The sequence below is a fragment of the Centropristis striata genome, chromosome 3, assembly GCF_030273125.1.
Source record: "Centropristis striata isolate RG_2023a ecotype Rhode Island chromosome 3, C.striata_1.0, whole genome shotgun sequence".
NCBI lineage: Eukaryota > Metazoa > Chordata > Actinopteri > Perciformes > Serranidae > Centropristis > Centropristis striata.
The window spans coordinates 22,177,596-22,196,188 of record NC_081519.1 but is presented as its reverse complement, the minus strand read 5'-3'; the positions used below and the strand labels follow the sequence as shown (position 1 = coordinate 22,196,188).

At 44.0% G+C, this 18,593-nt stretch overlaps 1 protein-coding gene across 2 annotated transcripts in view; it reads right to left on the bottom strand.

The window, feature by feature from the left end:
- Positions 1 to 18,593, bottom strand: part of LOC131965171 (E3 ubiquitin-protein ligase RNF123) — a 116,621-nt gene that overhangs the window by 85,172 nt on the left and 12,856 nt on the right. For both annotated transcript variants that reach the window (XM_059328479.1, XM_059328480.1), the window contains exons 18-21: positions 9,137 to 9,198; positions 8,756 to 8,827; positions 8,535 to 8,652; positions 8,302 to 8,403 (exon numbers count right to left, since the gene is read on the bottom strand). In XM_059328479.1, the coding sequence (XP_059184462.1) occupies positions 8,302 to 8,403; positions 8,535 to 8,652; positions 8,756 to 8,827; positions 9,137 to 9,198 (354 nt within the window). The remainder of the gene's footprint in view (positions 1 to 8,301; positions 8,404 to 8,534; positions 8,653 to 8,755; positions 8,828 to 9,136; positions 9,199 to 18,593) is intronic.

Sequence of the window (18,593 nt, the reverse complement as noted above, 5' to 3'; positions counted from 1 at the left end):
TGGACCCTCATGACAAAAAGTTATTAAAAGAATTTTGATTACCCAAAGAATACTCAAGTTATTAAATAACAACTTCCTGCAGGTGGCGCTATTATCAACACAAGTGTTGCATATCTCCACATTGGTGTGTCTGAATGACATGAAACTCAGGTTACTACTTCCCCATGAACCCCTGAGGCTCGCTGCAAAATTTTGGCCGATTACCACTACGTGGCGCTCTTTAAATTGAAGTATTTTATATCTCTACATCGGTTGGTCGGATTAACACCAAACTTGGTATACTTATTGTCAATGCCCTCCTGAGGATAACCCTTGAAGGTTTTATTGATCGGCCCCTAGGTGGCGCTCTGGCGGCAGTTTATTTTAATAAGTGCCACTGTGCCCAGACCATAAGACTTAAGGCAATGAAATTCATAGGGGTGGTATATACTGGCCCCTGTTATGCACAAACCCCGACGGAAGCATGCCCCGACACGCGTGTACTGCGAGGGCCCGTTCAGTACTGCGCGCAGTCCTAGTTAGGGCCCGAGCAGGCAACGACCTGCGAGGTCCCTATTGTATTTCGAATGTTTATTTATTAGGGACCGAGCACTAACGGTGCGAGGACCCTATTGTAATTGGTCCGTCTATTCTTATTATTATTATCCTGGAATTGGAATCGCCTTTTTGGGGGCTTTATCATATTCAAAAACTCACCATTTTTGGAATATACATAAATCTCCGCTGAAATTTACATATTCTAGTGGTCCCGGGAATGGGCGTGGCAAAATGACTCAACAGCGCCCCCTTGAAAGTCAAGAAAATTCAGCCCCTCGCACAGGAATGTCGTAGAGACATGCAATTTGGTGCATACATATATCATGACCAGACGCACCAAAAAGTCTCAAGAAGCCATACCCTAAAACGTACAGGAAGTCGGCCATCTTGGATCGAAAATGGCGTTTCCTGCTGTTTTGGGCCATTTCCACGTCGCATACTTTAACGAACTCCTCCTACAGATTTCATCCAATTCTCTTCAAACTTGGACAGTAGCCTCACAAGGCCTTTGGGATCAAAAGTTGTATAAAGCTTTACCGATGGTCACACTATGTGGGCGTGGCCTGGCGGCAAAATATGGCGTCTCGCCATAACACACGAGACTGTATAACTTGACCATACATTGTCCAATCTGTCCCAAATTTCACACACGTGATTAGGGTCCAGCCCGGAACACACCCACGTGTCAATATTGACACACAGTCATAGCGCCCCCTGCTGGCAACAGCAAGTAACATCTTTTACGCCTAGCCCCAGCAGTAGGTTTCACGTAGAAACACGAAATTTGGTACACACGTGTTTCATGTGGAGACGCACCAAAAAGCCTCTTGGACCCATACCTAAAACCCTACAGGAAGTCCGCCATCTTCATTTGAATATCGCACTTGTCATCGTTCTTGGCCATTTCCAGGTCACATACTTTAACAAACTCCTCCTACAGATTTTATCCAATTCTCTTCAAACTTGGTCAGCACCATCACAAAGCCTTTGGGATCAAAAGTTGTATAAATCTTTACCGACGGTCACACTATGTGGGCGTGGCATGGCGGCAAAATATGGCGTCTCGCCATGAAACACAAGACTGTATAACTTGACCATACATTGTCCAATCTGTCCCAAATTTCTCACACATGATGAGGGGCCAGCCCTGGACACACCCACATGTCAATATTGACACACAGTCATAGCGCCCCCAGCTGGCTACAGCAAGTATTATGTTTTACACATACCCCGAGCACAGTGGTAGGAGACACGCCATTTGGGACGCATAGGGACTCCCCCGACGTGCCCTACCCCGACGTGCCCTCCTCCGACGGCTCCACTCTGCGAGGGCCCGTTCAGTACTGCTTGTTATTAGGGACCGAGCACTAACGGTGCAAGGACCCTATTGTAATTGGTCCGTTTTTTATTATTATTATTATTCTTCTCCCAAATGAATTGCCTTTTTGGGGGCTTTATCATATTCAAAAAGTCACCATATTTGAAATATACATAAATCAGATTTGAAATTTACGTAATCTGGTATTCGCGGGAATGGACCTTGCAAAATGACTCACTAGCGCCCCCTTGAAATTTTCAAAACATCCTCACAATATAGGTTTTTTTCACGTAGACACACGAAATTTGGTACATACGTGTATCATGGGAAGACGCACCAAAAAGCCTCAAGAACCCATACCCGAAAACGTACAGGAAGTCGGCCATCTTGGATTGAATATCGCACTTGTCATTGTTTTGGGCCATTTCCAGGTCACATACTTTAACGAACTCCTCCTACAGATTTTATCCAATTGACTTCAAACTTGGTCAGTACCATCACAACGCCTTTGGGATCAAAAGTTGTATAAATCTTTACCGTCGGTCACACTATGTGGGCGTGGCATGGCGGCAAAATATGGCGTCTCGCCATAAAACACGAGATTGTTATAACTTCCCCATTCTTTGTCCCATCTGCTCCAAACTTCTCATGCTTCATCAGAGTCCAGCCCTTCACACTTCTACATAACAATATTTCAAAAAGCCCCGCCCCTTATGCTTTATCCACGCCCCCTTTCATAAAATAGCCACGTTGCATACTTTACAAAACTCCTCCTACAGATTTCACCCAATTTACTTCAAACTTGGTCAGTACCATCACAAGGCCTTTGGAATCAAAAGTTGTATAAATCTTTACCGACCGTCACACTATGTGGGCGTGGCATGGCGGCAAAATATGGCATCTCGCCATCTAACACCAGACTGAATAACTTGACCATACATTGTCCAATCTGTCCCAAATTTAACACACGTGATTAGGGTCCAGCCCGGGACACACCCACGTGTCCATCTTCACAGATAGTCATAGTGCCCCCTGCTGGCTACAGGAAGTAACATGTTTTACACCAACCACAAGCACAGTGGTAGGAGACACGCAATTTGGTACGCATAGGGACTGTGCCAACAGCGCCGCGTCCAATATGCCCTCCCCTGATGGCGCCTCCCCCGACGGCTCCACTCTGCGAGGGCCCGTTCAGTACTGCGCGCAGTCCTAGTTAGGGACCGAGCACTAACAGTGCGAGGACCCTATTGAAATTGGTCCGTTTATTATTATTATTATTATTATTTTTAGGGGGAGTAAATCGCTTATTTGAGGCCTTTATCATATTCAAAAACTCACCAAATTTGGAATATACATAAATCAGATTTGAAATTTACGTATTCTGGTATTCGCGGGAATGGCCGTGGCAAAATGACTCACTAGCGCCCCCTTGAAATTTTCAAAACATCCTCACAATATAGGTTTTTTTCACGTAGACACACGAAATTTGGTACATACGTGTATCATGGGAAGACGCACCAAAAAGCCTCAAGAACCCATACTCGAAAACGTACAGGAAGTCGGCCATCTTGGATTGAATATTGCACTTGTCATCGTTTTTGGCCATTTCCAGGTCGCATACTTTAACGAACTCCTCCTACAGATTTTATCCAATTGACTTCAAACTTGGTCAGTACCATCACAAGGACTTTGGGATCAAAAATTGTATAAATCTTTACCGTCGGTCACACTATGTGGGCGTGGCATGGCGGCAAAATATGGCGTCTCGCCATAAAACACGAGATCGTTGTAACTTCCACATACTTTGTCCCATCTGGTCCAAACTTGTCATGCTTCATGAGAGTCCAGCCCTTAACACTTCCACATAACAATATTTCATAAAGCCCCGCCCCTTATGCTTTATCCACGCCCCCTTTCACCAAATGACCACGTTGCGTACTTTACAAAACTCCTCCAACAGATTTCATCCAATTGACTTCAAATTTGGTCAGTACCATCACAAGGCCTTTGGGATCAAAAGTTGTATAAATCTTTACTGCCGGTCACACTATGTGGGCGTGGCATGGCGGCAAAATATGGCGTCTCGCCATAACACACAAGACTGTATAACTTGACCATACATTGTCCAATCTGTCCCAAATTTCACACACGTGATTAGGGTCCAGGCCGGGACATACCCACGGGTCAATAGTGACACACAGTCATAGCGCCCCCTGCTGGCAACAGGAAGTAACATGTTTTACACCTACCACAAGCACAGTGGTAGGAGACACGCAATTTGGTACGCATAGGGACTGAGCCAACAGCGCCGCGTCCTACCTGCCCTCCCCTGACGGCGCCTCCCCCGACGGCTCCACTCGGCTCGGTCCCGTTCAGTACTGCGCGCAGTCCTAGTTATTATTATTCTTCTCCCAAATGAATTGCCTTTTTGGGGGCTTTATCATATTCAAAAAGTCACCAAATTTGGAATATACATAAATCACATTTGAAATTTACGTATTCTGGTATTCGCGGGAATGGACCTTGCAAAATGACTCACTAGCGCCCCCTTGAAATTTTCAAAACATCCTCACAATATAGGTTTTTTTCACGTAGACACACAAAATTTGGTACATACGTGTATCATGGGAAGACGCACCAAAAAGCCTCAAGAACCCATACTGGAAAACGTACAGGAAGACGGCCATCTTGGATTGAATATCGCACTTGTCATCGTTTTTGGCCATTTCCAGGTCGCATACTTTAACGAACTCCTCCTACAGATTTTATCCAATTGACTTCAAACTTGGTCAGTACCATCACAAGGCCTTTGGGATCAAAAGTTGTATAAATCTTTACCGTCGGTCACACTATGTGGGCGTGGCATGGCGGCAAAATATGGCGTCTCGCCATAACACACGAGACAGTATAACTTGACCATGCATTGTCCAATCTGTCCCAATTTTCTCACAGGTGATGAGGGTCCAGCCCTGAACACACCCACATCTAAATATTGACACACAGTCATAGCGCCCCCCGATGGCAACAGGAAGTAACAACTTTTATGCCTAGCCCCAGCAGTAGGTTTCACGTAGAGATACGAAATTTGGTACACACGTGCTTCATGTGGAGACGCACCAAAAAGCCTCTTGGACCCATACCTCAAACCCAACAGGAAGTCCGCCGTCTTGGATTGACTATCGCACTTGTCATCGTTTTTGGCCATTTCCAGGTCGCACACTTTAACGAACTCCTCCTACAGATTTCACCCGATTTACTTCAAACTTGGTCAGTAGCATCACAAGGGCTTTGGGATCAAAAGTTGTATAAATCTTTACCGACGGTCACATTATGTGGGTGTGGCATGGCGGCAAAATATGGCGTCTCGCCATAAAACACAAGATTGTTATAACTTCTCCATTCTTTGTCCCATCGGGTCCAAACTTCTCATGCTTCATCAGAGTCCAGCCCTTAACACTTCTTTATAACAATAATTCATAAAGCCCCGCCCCTTATTTTTTATCCACGCCCCCTTTCATCACATGACCACCTTGCATACTTTACATAACTCCTCCAACAGATTTCATCCCAATGACTTCAAACTTGGTCAGTAGCATCACAAGGCCTTTGGGATCAAAAGTTGTATAAAGCTTTACCCACGGTCACACTATGTGGGCGTGGCATGGCGGCAAAATATGCCGTCTCGCCATAAAACACGAGATCGTTATAACTTCCACATACTTTGTCCCATCTGGTCCAAACTTCTCATGCTTCATCAGAGTCCAGCCCTTAACACTTCTACATAACAATATTTCATAAAGCCCCGCCCCTTATGCTTTATCCACGCCCCCTTTCACAAAATGACCACGTTGCGTACTTTACATAACTCCTCCAACAGATTTCATCCCATTGACTTCAAACTTGGTCAGTACCTTCACAAGGCCTTTGGGATCAAAAGTTGTATAAATCTTTACCGCCTGTCACACTATGTGGGCGTGGCATGGCGGCAAAATATGGCGTCTCGCCATAACACACAAGACTGTATAACTTGACCATACATTGTCCAATCTGTCCCAAATTTCACATACGTGATTAGGGTCCAGCCCAGGACATACCCACGGGTCAATAGTGACACACAGTCATAGCGCCCCCTGCTGGCTACAGGAAGTAACATGTTTTACACCTACCACAAGCACAGTGGTAGGAGACACGCAATTTGGTACACATAGGGACTGAGCCAATAGCACCGCGTCCGATGTGTCCTCCCCTGACGGTGCCTCCCCCGACGGCTCCACTCTGCGAGGGCCCGTTCAGTACTGCGCGCAGTCCTAGTTTTTATTATTCTTCTTCCCAAATGATCGCATATTTCACTGCCTGAACATACCCCAAAACTCATGAAACTTTAAATATAAGTCACACCTGGCGAAAAATTTTATAATCTATTGTCATCCTGAATTTCCACCACTAGGTGGCGCTATAATAAAGGAAAGTGCGTTTTGGCTAATAACTCCCACATACTTTATCGCACATTCAAAAAAATTATATCCACGCGTTCACTGAGTTGTGCTGAATCTCGTGATATAAGCCACTCCCATTTTCGCCTGGAGTTTTTTTTCGCAAATTCGCGAAAAGTCGCAAACCTACTTTTTCGAACTCCTCCTAGACAATTTCATCGTTTTGCACCAAACTTTGCACACAGCATCTATGGACCCTCATGACAAAAAGTTATTAAAAGAATTTTGATTACCCAAATAATACTCAAGTTATTATATAACAACTTCCTGCAGGTGGCGCTATTTTCAACACAAAACACAAAGTGTTGCATATCTCCACATTGGTGTGTCTGAATGACATGTAACTCAGGTTACTACTTCCCCATGAGCCCCTGAGGCTCTCTGCAAAATTTTGGCCGATGACCACTAGGTGGTGCTCTTTAAATTGATGTATTTTATATCTCCACATCGGTTGGTCAGATTAACACCAAATTTGGTTTACTTATTGTCAATGCCCTCCTGAGGATAACCCGTGAAGATTTTATTGATCGGCCCCTAGGTGGCGCTTTGGCGGCAGTTTATTTTAATAAGTGCCACTGTGCCCAAACCATAAGACTTAAGGCAATGAAATTCATAGAGATGGTATAGACTGGTCCCTGTAACGCACAAACCCTGACGGCAGCATGCCCCGACACGCGTGTACTGCGAGGGCCCGTTCAGTACTGCGCGCAGTCCTAGTTATTTTTATTCTTCTTCCCAAATGATCGCATATTTTTTTATTATTCTCGTACCCAAATGATCGCATATTTCACTGCCTGAACATACCCCAAAACTCATGAAACTTTGAATATAAGTCACACCTGGCGAAAAATTTTATAATCTATTGTCATCCTGAATTTCCACCACTAGGTGGCGCTATAATAAAGGAAAGCGCGTTTTGGCTAATAACTCCCACATACTTTATCGCACATTCAAAAAACGTATATCCACGCGTTCACTGAGTTGTGCTGAATCTCGTGATATAGGCCACGCCCATTTTCGCCTACCGTCTTTTTTCGCAAATTCGCGAAATGTCGCAAACCTACTTTTTCGAACTCCTCTCAGGCAATTTCATCGTTTTGCACCAAACTTTGCACACAGCATCTATGGACCCTCATAACAAAAAGTTATTAAAAGAATTTTGATAACCCAAAGAATACTCAAGTTATTAAATAACTTCCTGCAGGTGGCGCTATTATCAACACAAAACACAAAGTGTTGCATATCTCTACATTGGTATGTCTGAATGACACGAAACTCAGGTTACTACTTCCCCATGAGCCCCTGAGGTTCTCTGCAAAATTTTGGCCGATTACCACTAGGTGGCGCTCTTTAAATTGAAGTATTTTATATCTCCAAATCGGTTGGTCGAATTAACACCAAACTTGGCATACTTATTGTCAATGCCCTCCTGAGGATAACCCTTGAAGATTTTATTGATCGGCCCCTAGGTGTCGCTCTGGCGGCAGTTTAATTTAATGAGTGCCACTGTGCCCAGATCATAAGACTCAAGGCAATGAAATTCATAGGGGTGGTATAGACTGGACCCTGTAACGCACACACCCCAACGGCAGCATGCCCTGACACGCATGTACTGCGAGCGCCCGTTCAGTACTGCGCGCAGTCCTAGTTATTATTATTATTATTATTATATGCTGATGAAGTCTCCAAGGAGACCTGTAGAGTCTCCGGGTGGGACCAGGCCTGGTAAGAGACATTTATGTCTCCGCTCCATAAGGATCTTTGAGTATTATATTATATTATCATTATATTAAAACATGGGTTCAGTTTGATCCTGACAAACATTGAGCTGCTGAAGAAGAAACAATTACAGAATCTGTTACCAGAGTTACATCAGAAACACACAGAACATGAAAGAAAGAAAACATCAAACACAACAAACAGACAGACAGACAGACAGACAGACAGACAGACCTTTGAGTGTTTTCTTCAGGTGGGACAGCAGTCCTCCCAGTCTCTGCAGGTCAAAGTAGTCCACCTTCCCGTTATAGAAAAGCTGAGGGGGGACGTACGCCTCTACAGGGGACAGACACAGGACAGGGACAATCAGGACAGGGACACAGAGAGGACAGAGTCCCACTCTGAGCTACTGTCTGTACTGGTGTGTGTGTGTGTGTGTGTGTGTGTGTGTGTGTGTGTTTTGTTACCATCACTTCCTGTGCTGCTCTCTCTCTTCTTCCCGTCGTCCCAACTCGCTCTTACCGCCGTGATGAGACGATGCAGGAAACACACCATGTACTCAGGAGGACACAGAGCAGTGGGGTGCTGCACACACATACACAAACACACACACACACACAGGTGTCAGTCAGAGAGTTTAACATCATAATAACAGTAGAGCTTCAGATACTGAGTGTTTCAGTCTCACCCCTCTGTTGCTCGCATTCTCCTGGAGAAACTTTCGGAACTTATTGAGGAAAATGTAGCGAGAGGCTTCTCCCTGAGAGACAAAGAGACAGAGAGACAGATATTCTCATCACATTTTCACAGCATTTATAAAGACACACACATTCAAACATTTTGTATCTTTGGTGGTTCAAACCTGAAATCTAAAATACAAGACATGTTTTCAGTTATTTCACACTTTTTTTGTTAAGTACATAATTCCATATGTGTTCATTCATAGTTTTGATGCATTCAGTGAGAATCTACAATTTAAATAGTCATGAAAATAAAGAAAAACGCATAGAATGAGTAGGTGTGTGTCCAAACTTTTGGCCTGTACTGTATATATAAAATATAAACGTACCGTCGTTTTGTCTTTGTTGTTCAGCAACAACTTCAGGATCTGAACCTGCAACTCTTCAACCACTGAGAGACACAGATTAATCAAATTACACTGTTACAGGTCAGAGTAAACTGATTACACTGTTAAAATGATCAGATTACACATAATAGATAAAGAAAAATGATAATAATAAAGAGATGATAATTATAGAGATGATAATAATAAAGAGGCATAATAATAAAGAGATGATAATAATAAAGAGATGATAATAATAGAGATGATAATAAAAAGAAAGTATAATAATAAAGAGATGATAATAATAAATCATAATAATAAACAGATGATAAAAATAAAGGTATAAATTAATAAACAGATGATAATAATAAAGGCCTATAATAATAAAGAGATTATAATAATAAAGAGATGATAATAACCAAGAGAGGATAATAATAACTAGAAAATTTCCTCTGGTGAAATTCCGAAAGGGCCACGGGGGCTACTGCTGGTGTGTGTACGCTATGATGAGATTCTTGAGATGAGATTTCAAACTATGCCCTTTAACCTCAAAATGTGTGTGTGTGTGTGTTTGTGTTTGTTTGTGTGTGTGTGTGTGTGTGTGTGTGTGTGTGAAACGTGTATCTGGAGGAGTGCATTTGTGTGTGTGTGTAGCGAAAATCGCATAAAGTTACCTGTGTGTGTGTAATTAAAATCACATAAAGTTACCTGTGTGTGTGTGTGTGTGTGTGTGTTTGAAGCAAGTGTATGCATGTATGAGGGGCATTTTATGCCAGCACACTATACTAAAACGCGTGTACAGCGCCTATGCGATGACATCAAACGTCTAACGTGCATGTGTAAATTCCATTCACTTTCAATGGACAGACAGGCGTCACGTAGGCGTCACGCAGACGCTGTACACGCGTTGTTGCGCATACGCCTACGTGACGGCTGCGTGACGGGTGAACTACGCCTCAAATACGTGACATGAAGACCCGCGTGACTGTTATGTAGGCGTACAGACACGCGTATTGCGAGTACACCAGATAACATGGGTGACGGGTGAAAAGTGCCACGAGCGAACGTAGTGGACGCCTGTGTGTGTGTGTAACGCGTGTACGCCTATAACAGTTCAGCTGTTACACAGAGTTCAGCTTCACACGGGATTGTGAAAGCAGAACTTATAGATGAACTCCAAGCCCCCACAGAGCTGTCAGGATATTTCTATCATTTTCAGGCCCGTTTTTATTTTCTTGATGATATTTAATGATAGCAAGGGTGAAAGGGATAATTAAAATAATTTCAGCTACTTAAAAATAGTAATACTAAAGTGCGACGCTCACAGCCAGTTCCCAGTTCGCTCTTGGACATACAATTCATTACGCATCAGCTGTAATGTACAAATTGAATATTAAGTAGCCATGCGGACCTGTCCAATGAATAAGGATGCTTTTTTGAGTAATTTTATGCGCTTGGACATACAGTTCATTAAGCATCAGCCGAGGCGTGTACTTAAATTGCATTTAGGTAGACTGAAACAGCCTAAACTGTGTAATAGGTCTCTCTTGGTAAAACATGGATTGCTTTAATTGTGAAGCGAAGCGGCTGTTAAACTCAAAATTCGCCATCATAGTTTGATAAAAACATATTTTGTTACAAAAAATGTAAACAAGTATGTAAGAAAGGATATAAATGTATAATTGCATTTGTAACTCGGCCCTTGTGACCACCCTGGAACTCTTCGTTGACGGGTGGTCGTTATATTTGCGGCTCGCACCGCGTCGTGCTTTATTTCTCACAACGGCTGGCGGCTCAACCTTAAACAGTACAAGTAAACACTGGCGTGAGACAACAGTAAGATTAAAGGCCGGTGTTGTGTCCTTACTGGTTTCCACACTAACTGGTTGCTGTAGGATATGATCTGCGCATGTTCTGTTACGCATGAGCTGTCCGTGGTACTGAAACACCAATCGCCGTTAATGTGAGGATTCTGTCTGATGTTATGCTGTTCCTTAACACCTTATCTACTGTTTGGGTTCATCTGTAGTCGGCACTTTGTGCAATAAAATGATTTATTGTGCCGTGCGATAGAGCCGATACGCATGTTTTGTCTTTACTGCTGTATTGTGTACAGCCTTTATAGAGCTCTGTTGGGAGAGCTTGTGTACAGAAGCGCATTGCATTCACTGGATTAAAAAAAAATAGTAAAAATCTCGTAATTACGAGATCCTGATCTCATAATTACGAGATCCTCGTAAGATAAAGAAAAAGGAAACGTCTGTAAATCCTCTCTCAGTGGCAATGATGGCGCTATCGCAGTTAATCTGCTACTACTACCTTCTCGGTTTGAGATACTGGGAAATACTGATGGTATTAATATTAGTATGTCAACACTGCGTGACAAAAAAAAGTCCTGTATTAATAAATACTTATTATCAAGCATAAAAAAAGAGGGAAAAAGTATCATCATGCACTAGTATAGGCTACTGTTCTCTGAACCATGCACGGTTCACATTTATTAACATAATTATTATTATTGATTATTAATCATAATCATAACTAATGCCGGCGGGTGAGCCTGATGTTTGGGAAGGCCACATGTTATACAGAGCGCCGGGCAGAAGTTGACCGGGCGGAGCCCGGTCACCGGTGCTGCTGATCGCTTCTGAAGTAAGCTACTTTCATGTTGTTTATCTCATCACCATGGCAATGCAGTAGCTGCATCATAATAAATCCCTGGAATATGGGGGAAGCTTGCTCGCGATCGCAGCTCCTTTGATGAGAACGCGCACAGAGCACAAAGCTCAGAACCGGACAATGCTCGGCTGATGCTTAATGAACTGTATGTCCAAGCGCATAAAATGACTCAAAAAGCATCCTTATTAATTGGACAGGTCCGCATGGCTACTTAATATTCAATTTGTACATTACAGCTGATGCGTAATGAACTGTATGTCCAAAAGCGAACTGGGAACTGGCTGTGAGCGTCGCACTTTAGTATTACTATTTTTAAGTAGCTGAAATTATTTTAATTATCCCTTTCACCCTTGCTATCATTAAATATCATCAAGAAAATAAAAACGGGCATGAAAATGATAGAAATATCCTGACAGCTCTGTGGGGGCTTGGAGTTCATCTATAAGTTCTGCTTTCACAATCCCGTATGAAGCTGAGACTCTGTGTAACAGCTGAACTGTTATAGGCGTACACGCGTTACACACACACACAAGCGTCCGCTACGTTCGCTCGTGGCACTTTTCACTGTCACCCATGTTATCTGGTGTACTCGCAATACGCGTGTCTGTAAGCACGCCTATTAATCAGACTTTATGCTGGCACAGGCGACGTGTTTTAGGCGTTTAAGTATAGTGTCCTGGCATAAAATACCCCTGATAATGCATGTGTGAGGAGTGTGTGCGCTTATGCGCATGTGTGTGTGTATCTGTAACTGTAATCACAGCAAAGATCAAAGGCAATCAGAGCAGAGCAATCAACAGAATTAACTGCCACCTGATTTTCCGGAACAGTGACAGCAGCCAGAGGTGGACAGACTGGGATTTTCTGGCCTCAAAGCATTTTTGGCAAAACCATAATACCTATCATTGATCCTACTTCACTTTGAGCGTCCTGAGTTCTTCCTGAATGTCTACATATGGTTTTTTTTAAGAAAAATGAAAAAATAGCTTTGTTAGAGCGAACTAAAAAAACTGTTACATCTCCCTTTTTCTGAAATCTTCCTGCATTTTTAATATGGGAGCCAATGAGGCTGCGTGTTGGTGGCGCATCTGTGCGTCCTACGCCCAAACTATAACTCTGACAACTTTGCCAGAGGACTGTGAGTGAAAAGACAAATTTTCCTACGTTTCTATGTATAAATTATTTCTGTAGAGTGGAATTTGCAGCCTGGAGCGCAGTTTTCAAATTTATTTCAATTTTTTTCTCTCCGTCTACACTCTGGTGATGATGTCACACACTGTGACACGAACATTCCATGCTATACACATTATAATCTCAGATTTTCTCCAAAAATGATCATGGACATTGAAAAGGGATTGATAAAAAACTGTATGACCTATCGAAACGTGGATTAATACACCGATACACAAGAATTGTGTCTACTGTTTAAAGTTTAAATGGAGTTTCTAGGTGAAATTATGCCGGAGAAGTAGACATTTAAAAATCTCCAATTATTGTTCTTTTTCGCTCATTTATTTTCGGCCGTCCAATTCACTTCAATGCAAAAATTTTTACAGCTATTGCTGTATGGGACCAGTGCTCGGTGCGATTGCCCCGTGGCCCTAATAATAATAATAGAGATGATAAAATTAAAGATAATAATGTAAGAGTGAAAATGGGATATATATTTATAATACAGTGATAGAAACCTTATGTTCTTTCCTGGTGTTACAGTAAGGTTAAAATACTGTTATAATGTTATTGACCTGGGGGGCGCTGTTCAGCCGGGCAGTAGTGGTCATGTGGAGAAGAGAGGGAGAAGAAGAGAGAGTTGTATGGAGAGGGACTGTGAATGTACTGTGCGTTGAAAAGAGGCTGACTAAAAGTTATGAAACAGACCCGGACTGTGTTGAACTGATTTCTTCCTTCATATCTACCCACGTCGCTTACACTGGTGGCAGTGGTGGGATAGTTTCTGCTGTGGAAAATCGTCATTTGGGATTCTGCTCAACTCTGTAAGTCTCCGACGCCAGATGCTAACGTTAGCCGCGCTAGCCGCTAGCTTATATTAGCTTTCAGTACAGTTAGTTAGCTCGCCATTTCCATCCACGTTTTTTTGTTTTGTTAGCTGTAAAGAGTTTAGAAACCGAGTGTCGGTCTTCTATCTCCGCCGGAGAGCTAAAGAAAAATAAGAAAGGAAAGGAAGTAAAGTCATCATGTCAGATGAGGAACTCCCCGCTGGAGAGCAGCAGTCAGCCAGCACGAGCGGACACGGAGAGCCAGCGCCAGCTTTGCCGCAGTCCAGCAGCGCACATGGAGCGCTGCGGGGCATTCCTTTGCCGCCACCATTCCTCAACAATGGCCGTGAGTCTTTTCAACTATGGGCTCGCCGCTATGAAGTAACCCAAGAGGCACGTTACAAGAACAGTGGTGTAGATCTGCCTACAGTGTTAGCAGCTGAGTTACCAACCAGACTACCACCTGAGCTGTTCATTGTGTGGGATAATCTGCCCCACGAAACTCAGAGCTCATATGCTGAAACAAAGAAACACCTGCAAGCAGCTTTTGGTCAAAAGGATATAATTGCATCGTTTCAAACATTCCCTAATGCCCGGCATAGATTGCCTAATGAAGCAATGGAAGTTTATGCAGCAGATGTATGCAGACTTGTTAAAGAAGCCTTCCCAGATTTTGAACACAATGCTACAGAATATATGAAAATGTCCCGTTTCATTGCTGGGCTGGATCAGGAGCTTCAAGTGAAATGTCATGAAAGAGGAGTGAAAACCTTCACTGAGGCTTTTGATGTGGCTTCCCAAGCTGAGCGAGCACGCCAAGCAGCCAGGTTGGTAATGCCCCTATCCCCAGCTAAGGTTGCTAGAGACATTGGTACCATACAATCAGTAAATTCTGTATATGAAAATGATCCTGAACTCAGGAAAGCAGTCCAGACCCTCACTGCTACTGTCAAAGACCTAAGTGATGATCTTGGTGCACTTAAACTGAGACTAAATGAGCCAAATAGGGTGTACCACCGTGACAGGCCCATGCAGGTACGTCCTCCCAGATCTCCCTCAGCTCATGGGAGAAGCCAAGATGGACCCAGTAATGCATGGAGGTCTGGCTGTGGACATTCCCCAACCAGATACTCACATTCTCACCATTCTTCACCAGAGCGCCTTTTGCCTCGTGGGACCCATCATGGTCGAGACTATCCCCACAGAGAACCTGACAGGTACAGACAACCTTACAGGGATGAATCCTACTCAGACCGTGCCTTCAACCCTTATGAGGAAAGGAGAGGACGACACACCTCTCCCAACAGGCCTTACTATGACTCGCACCGCCGAAGCCCAAGTCCTCATCCCAAACATGTCTCATTCCAGCAGTATGAGGATAAAGAACAGCAGTACTCCACTAAGAGCGACTACAAAGATCACGGCAGATATCACCAGGGAAACGCACGCTAGCTGATGAGGCGGGGCGCTCGTCAGCTACTTCTACACAAGCTCCAGGTGTCTGCCTCCCTCAAACTACAAACAACAGCAATTTTCCACTGACCGCTAGGGGTGGTACAACTTTAGCAACTGAAACTGATAACACAGGAACCGCTGCAAGTGCAGACTTCACCTCCTACATAAATGGAATTGTTGAGGGCAGTGACATGCACATCATGCTTGACTCAGGCGCTACCATTTCATTTATTAGTGAGGGGACCAAAATGTCAATTCCTTCTTTAGCTAAAAGACCCATCAAGAAGAAGTTTATCATGTCAGAAGCAGTGACTGGTGAAAGTTTGGATACCTTGGGCATGATAGACCTTACCTTTAAACTCGGGTGTCAGACATTGCAACATGAAGTTCAAGTCATTAGAAATGTCAGCCAAGGCTTCATATTAGGTTGTGACTTTCTCACTCCCCACGGTGTGATTTTAGACATGGGGAAAGGACTATGCTACATTGGTGATGAAGTTTTGTCCCTGCTTAGGAAAAGTGAGTTGGCACCCACATGTTGCACAGCCCAAATAACTGAGAACATCACAGTTCCCCCACACTGTGAGTTGATCTGCAAAGTTGCCCTGATATCACCCGTAGACAATGCAAGCATCCCAGGCAGCTACAGTGGCTATCTTGAGCCTAGTCAACTGGATATGGGGGGTATTGCAATTGCACGCACACTTTCCACTGCTGAAAATGGATGTACAGTTGCACGCATCATCAATCCTACACACAGCCCTGTGGTGCTTCCTCCAGGTATGCAACTAGGACAGTTTACCACAGTATCTGACACGGAGATCATTCACGATTCAGCCTCTGTTTGTAATGTGTCTACCAGCACATCCAGTCTGCCAACTGATAAAACACAGACAAATAAACTGCCATTTGATGTTAAGTGTGGAGATCTGACAACTTCAGAGAGGTCTGACCTACATGACTTGCTTGCATCTTATCAGGATGTATTTAGCAAACACAGCACAGACTTTGGTAATACAGACATTGTTAAACACAAGATCCACACTAACAATGCACCCCCTGTCAGGAAACGTGCATATTGCACTTCCCCAAAAATGCAGACAGTGATTCAATCACATGTGGACGAGATGTTGAAAAGGGGACTAGTGGAAGTCAGTCACAGCCCCTGGGCAGCACCTGTTGTGATGGTCAGAAAAAAAGATGGTGCATGGCGTTTTTGTGTAGATTACAGGGGGTTAAATGCTGTTACGGTTAAGGATGCGCACCCTTTGCCCAGAACAGACGACACCTTGGGTGCACTCAGAGGCTCAGCTGTGTTCAGCACGGTGGATCTTTCTTCAGGATACTGGCAAGTGCAACTTGAGGAGCAGGATAAAGTAAAGACAGCTTTCACCACCAGCAGAGGACTCTACCAGTTCCGTGTGATGCCCATGGGTCTGGTAAACGCACCTCCAACTTTCCAACATCTCATGCAGCTAGTGTTACAAGGTCTCTCATGGAAAACTTGTCTAGTTTACCTTGATGACATTATTGTATACAGCCCCAGCTTCTCTGTCCATCTCCAGCACTTGAGAGAAGTGTTTGACCGCCTTAGAGCTGCCAAACTGAAACTCAAACCTTCTAAATGCAGCTTTGCACAACAGAAAGTGTCATTCTTGGGACATATTGTCTCATCTGCGGGATTAAAACATGACCTCAAAAACATTGAAAAGGTGAGAGACTGGCCAGAACCTAAAAACCCGACTGAAGTCAGAGCATTTCTCGGGCTATGTTCATATTATCGACGCTTCATTTACCAGTTTGCGAAAATGTCAGAACCCCTCCATGCTCTCACTCAGAAAGGAAAGACATTCCTATGGACTGAAGTCGAACAGATGGCATTCAAAAAACTCTGTAATGCCCTGTGCCACACACCCATCCTCGCCTATCCAGATTTCTCACATGAGTTTCTGCTTTTCACTGATGCCTCCAATACAGCCATTGGTTGTGTTCTCTCACAGGTTAATGCAGAAGGAATGGAAACTGTGATTGCTTATGGCAGTCGTGTTTTGACAAAAACAGAGAGATGTTGGTCTACATATGATCGGGAACTGTGGGCTATTATATGGGCCATCCGCCACTTTCGCCAGTATGTGACAGGGCACCCTTTTCGCATCATCACTGACCACAAACCTCTCTCCTCCCTAAGAAAGATGGCTCTGGATTGTGATCCTACAGGTCGCAGAGCCAGATGGGCTCTGGAGATTGACCCCTATGACTGGACAATCGAATACAGACAAGGACAAAAACATGCTAATGCTGACTCTATGTCTCGCCGTCCTCTGCCAGCTGAGGATGGTACCCCTGTGATTGCAGTTACTCGGGTGAAATGTGTTTCCACTCACACTCAAACAGAGCCAGAGAAACTCACAAGCGCTCCAGCCACTGAGCCAGCACCTTGCTCAGAAACTGCACCTACTGCCTCACCTGTAGTCAACTTGATATCACATGTACAGTCTGCTTCATCAGATACTGCAGCGGCAACCATGGACACGTCACTTTTGAATATAGACAGGCCGCTTTTCATTCAAGCTCAACAAGCTGATCCTGATCTGCAAATAATCAGGGACTGGGTGTTGACTGACAGTAGGCCACCTTTCTCACACATAAAGACAAGCTCACCTGTCGTGAGACAGTACTGGAGAGAGTTTCCTAAACTCAACCTTGTTGATGGACTCTTGTGCCGTAACATCAGACCTCCACCAGGTGACATTGTTTTACAGACTGTTGTCCCTAGTATCTTGCAGACAGAAGTGTTTCAAACTTCACATGAACATTCACTCTCTGGACATTTCAGTGCACAGAAGACATTACAGAGTACACGGGTCAGATTCTACTGGCCTCACATGGCACGTGACATCAACCAGTGGTGTCTTGAATGCACAGCCTGTGAAGCTAGGAGAGCACCAGTGCCACACATGCAGGCCCCTATGCAAAATATTGTCACATCTCTCCCTTTTGAGAAAATTGCAGCAGACCTGACTGAACTACCACTCACAGGCCGTGGTAATCGGTATGTACTTGTTGTAATGGATTACTTCACTAAGTACCTTAACTTGTATGCACTCCCTGATCAACGAGCAACTACTGTGGCTAAATGTTTGTTTGAAGATTACATCAGCCACCACGGTGTGCCTCAAAGTTTGCACACTGACCAAGGCCGTCAGTTCGAATCGGATCTTGTCAAAGAGCTGTGTTCCCGGCTGGGAATACACAAAACAAGGACATCTCCCTATCATGCTATGTCAGATGGCATGGTTGAAAGAGCAAACAGAACCATAAAGGACCAGTTG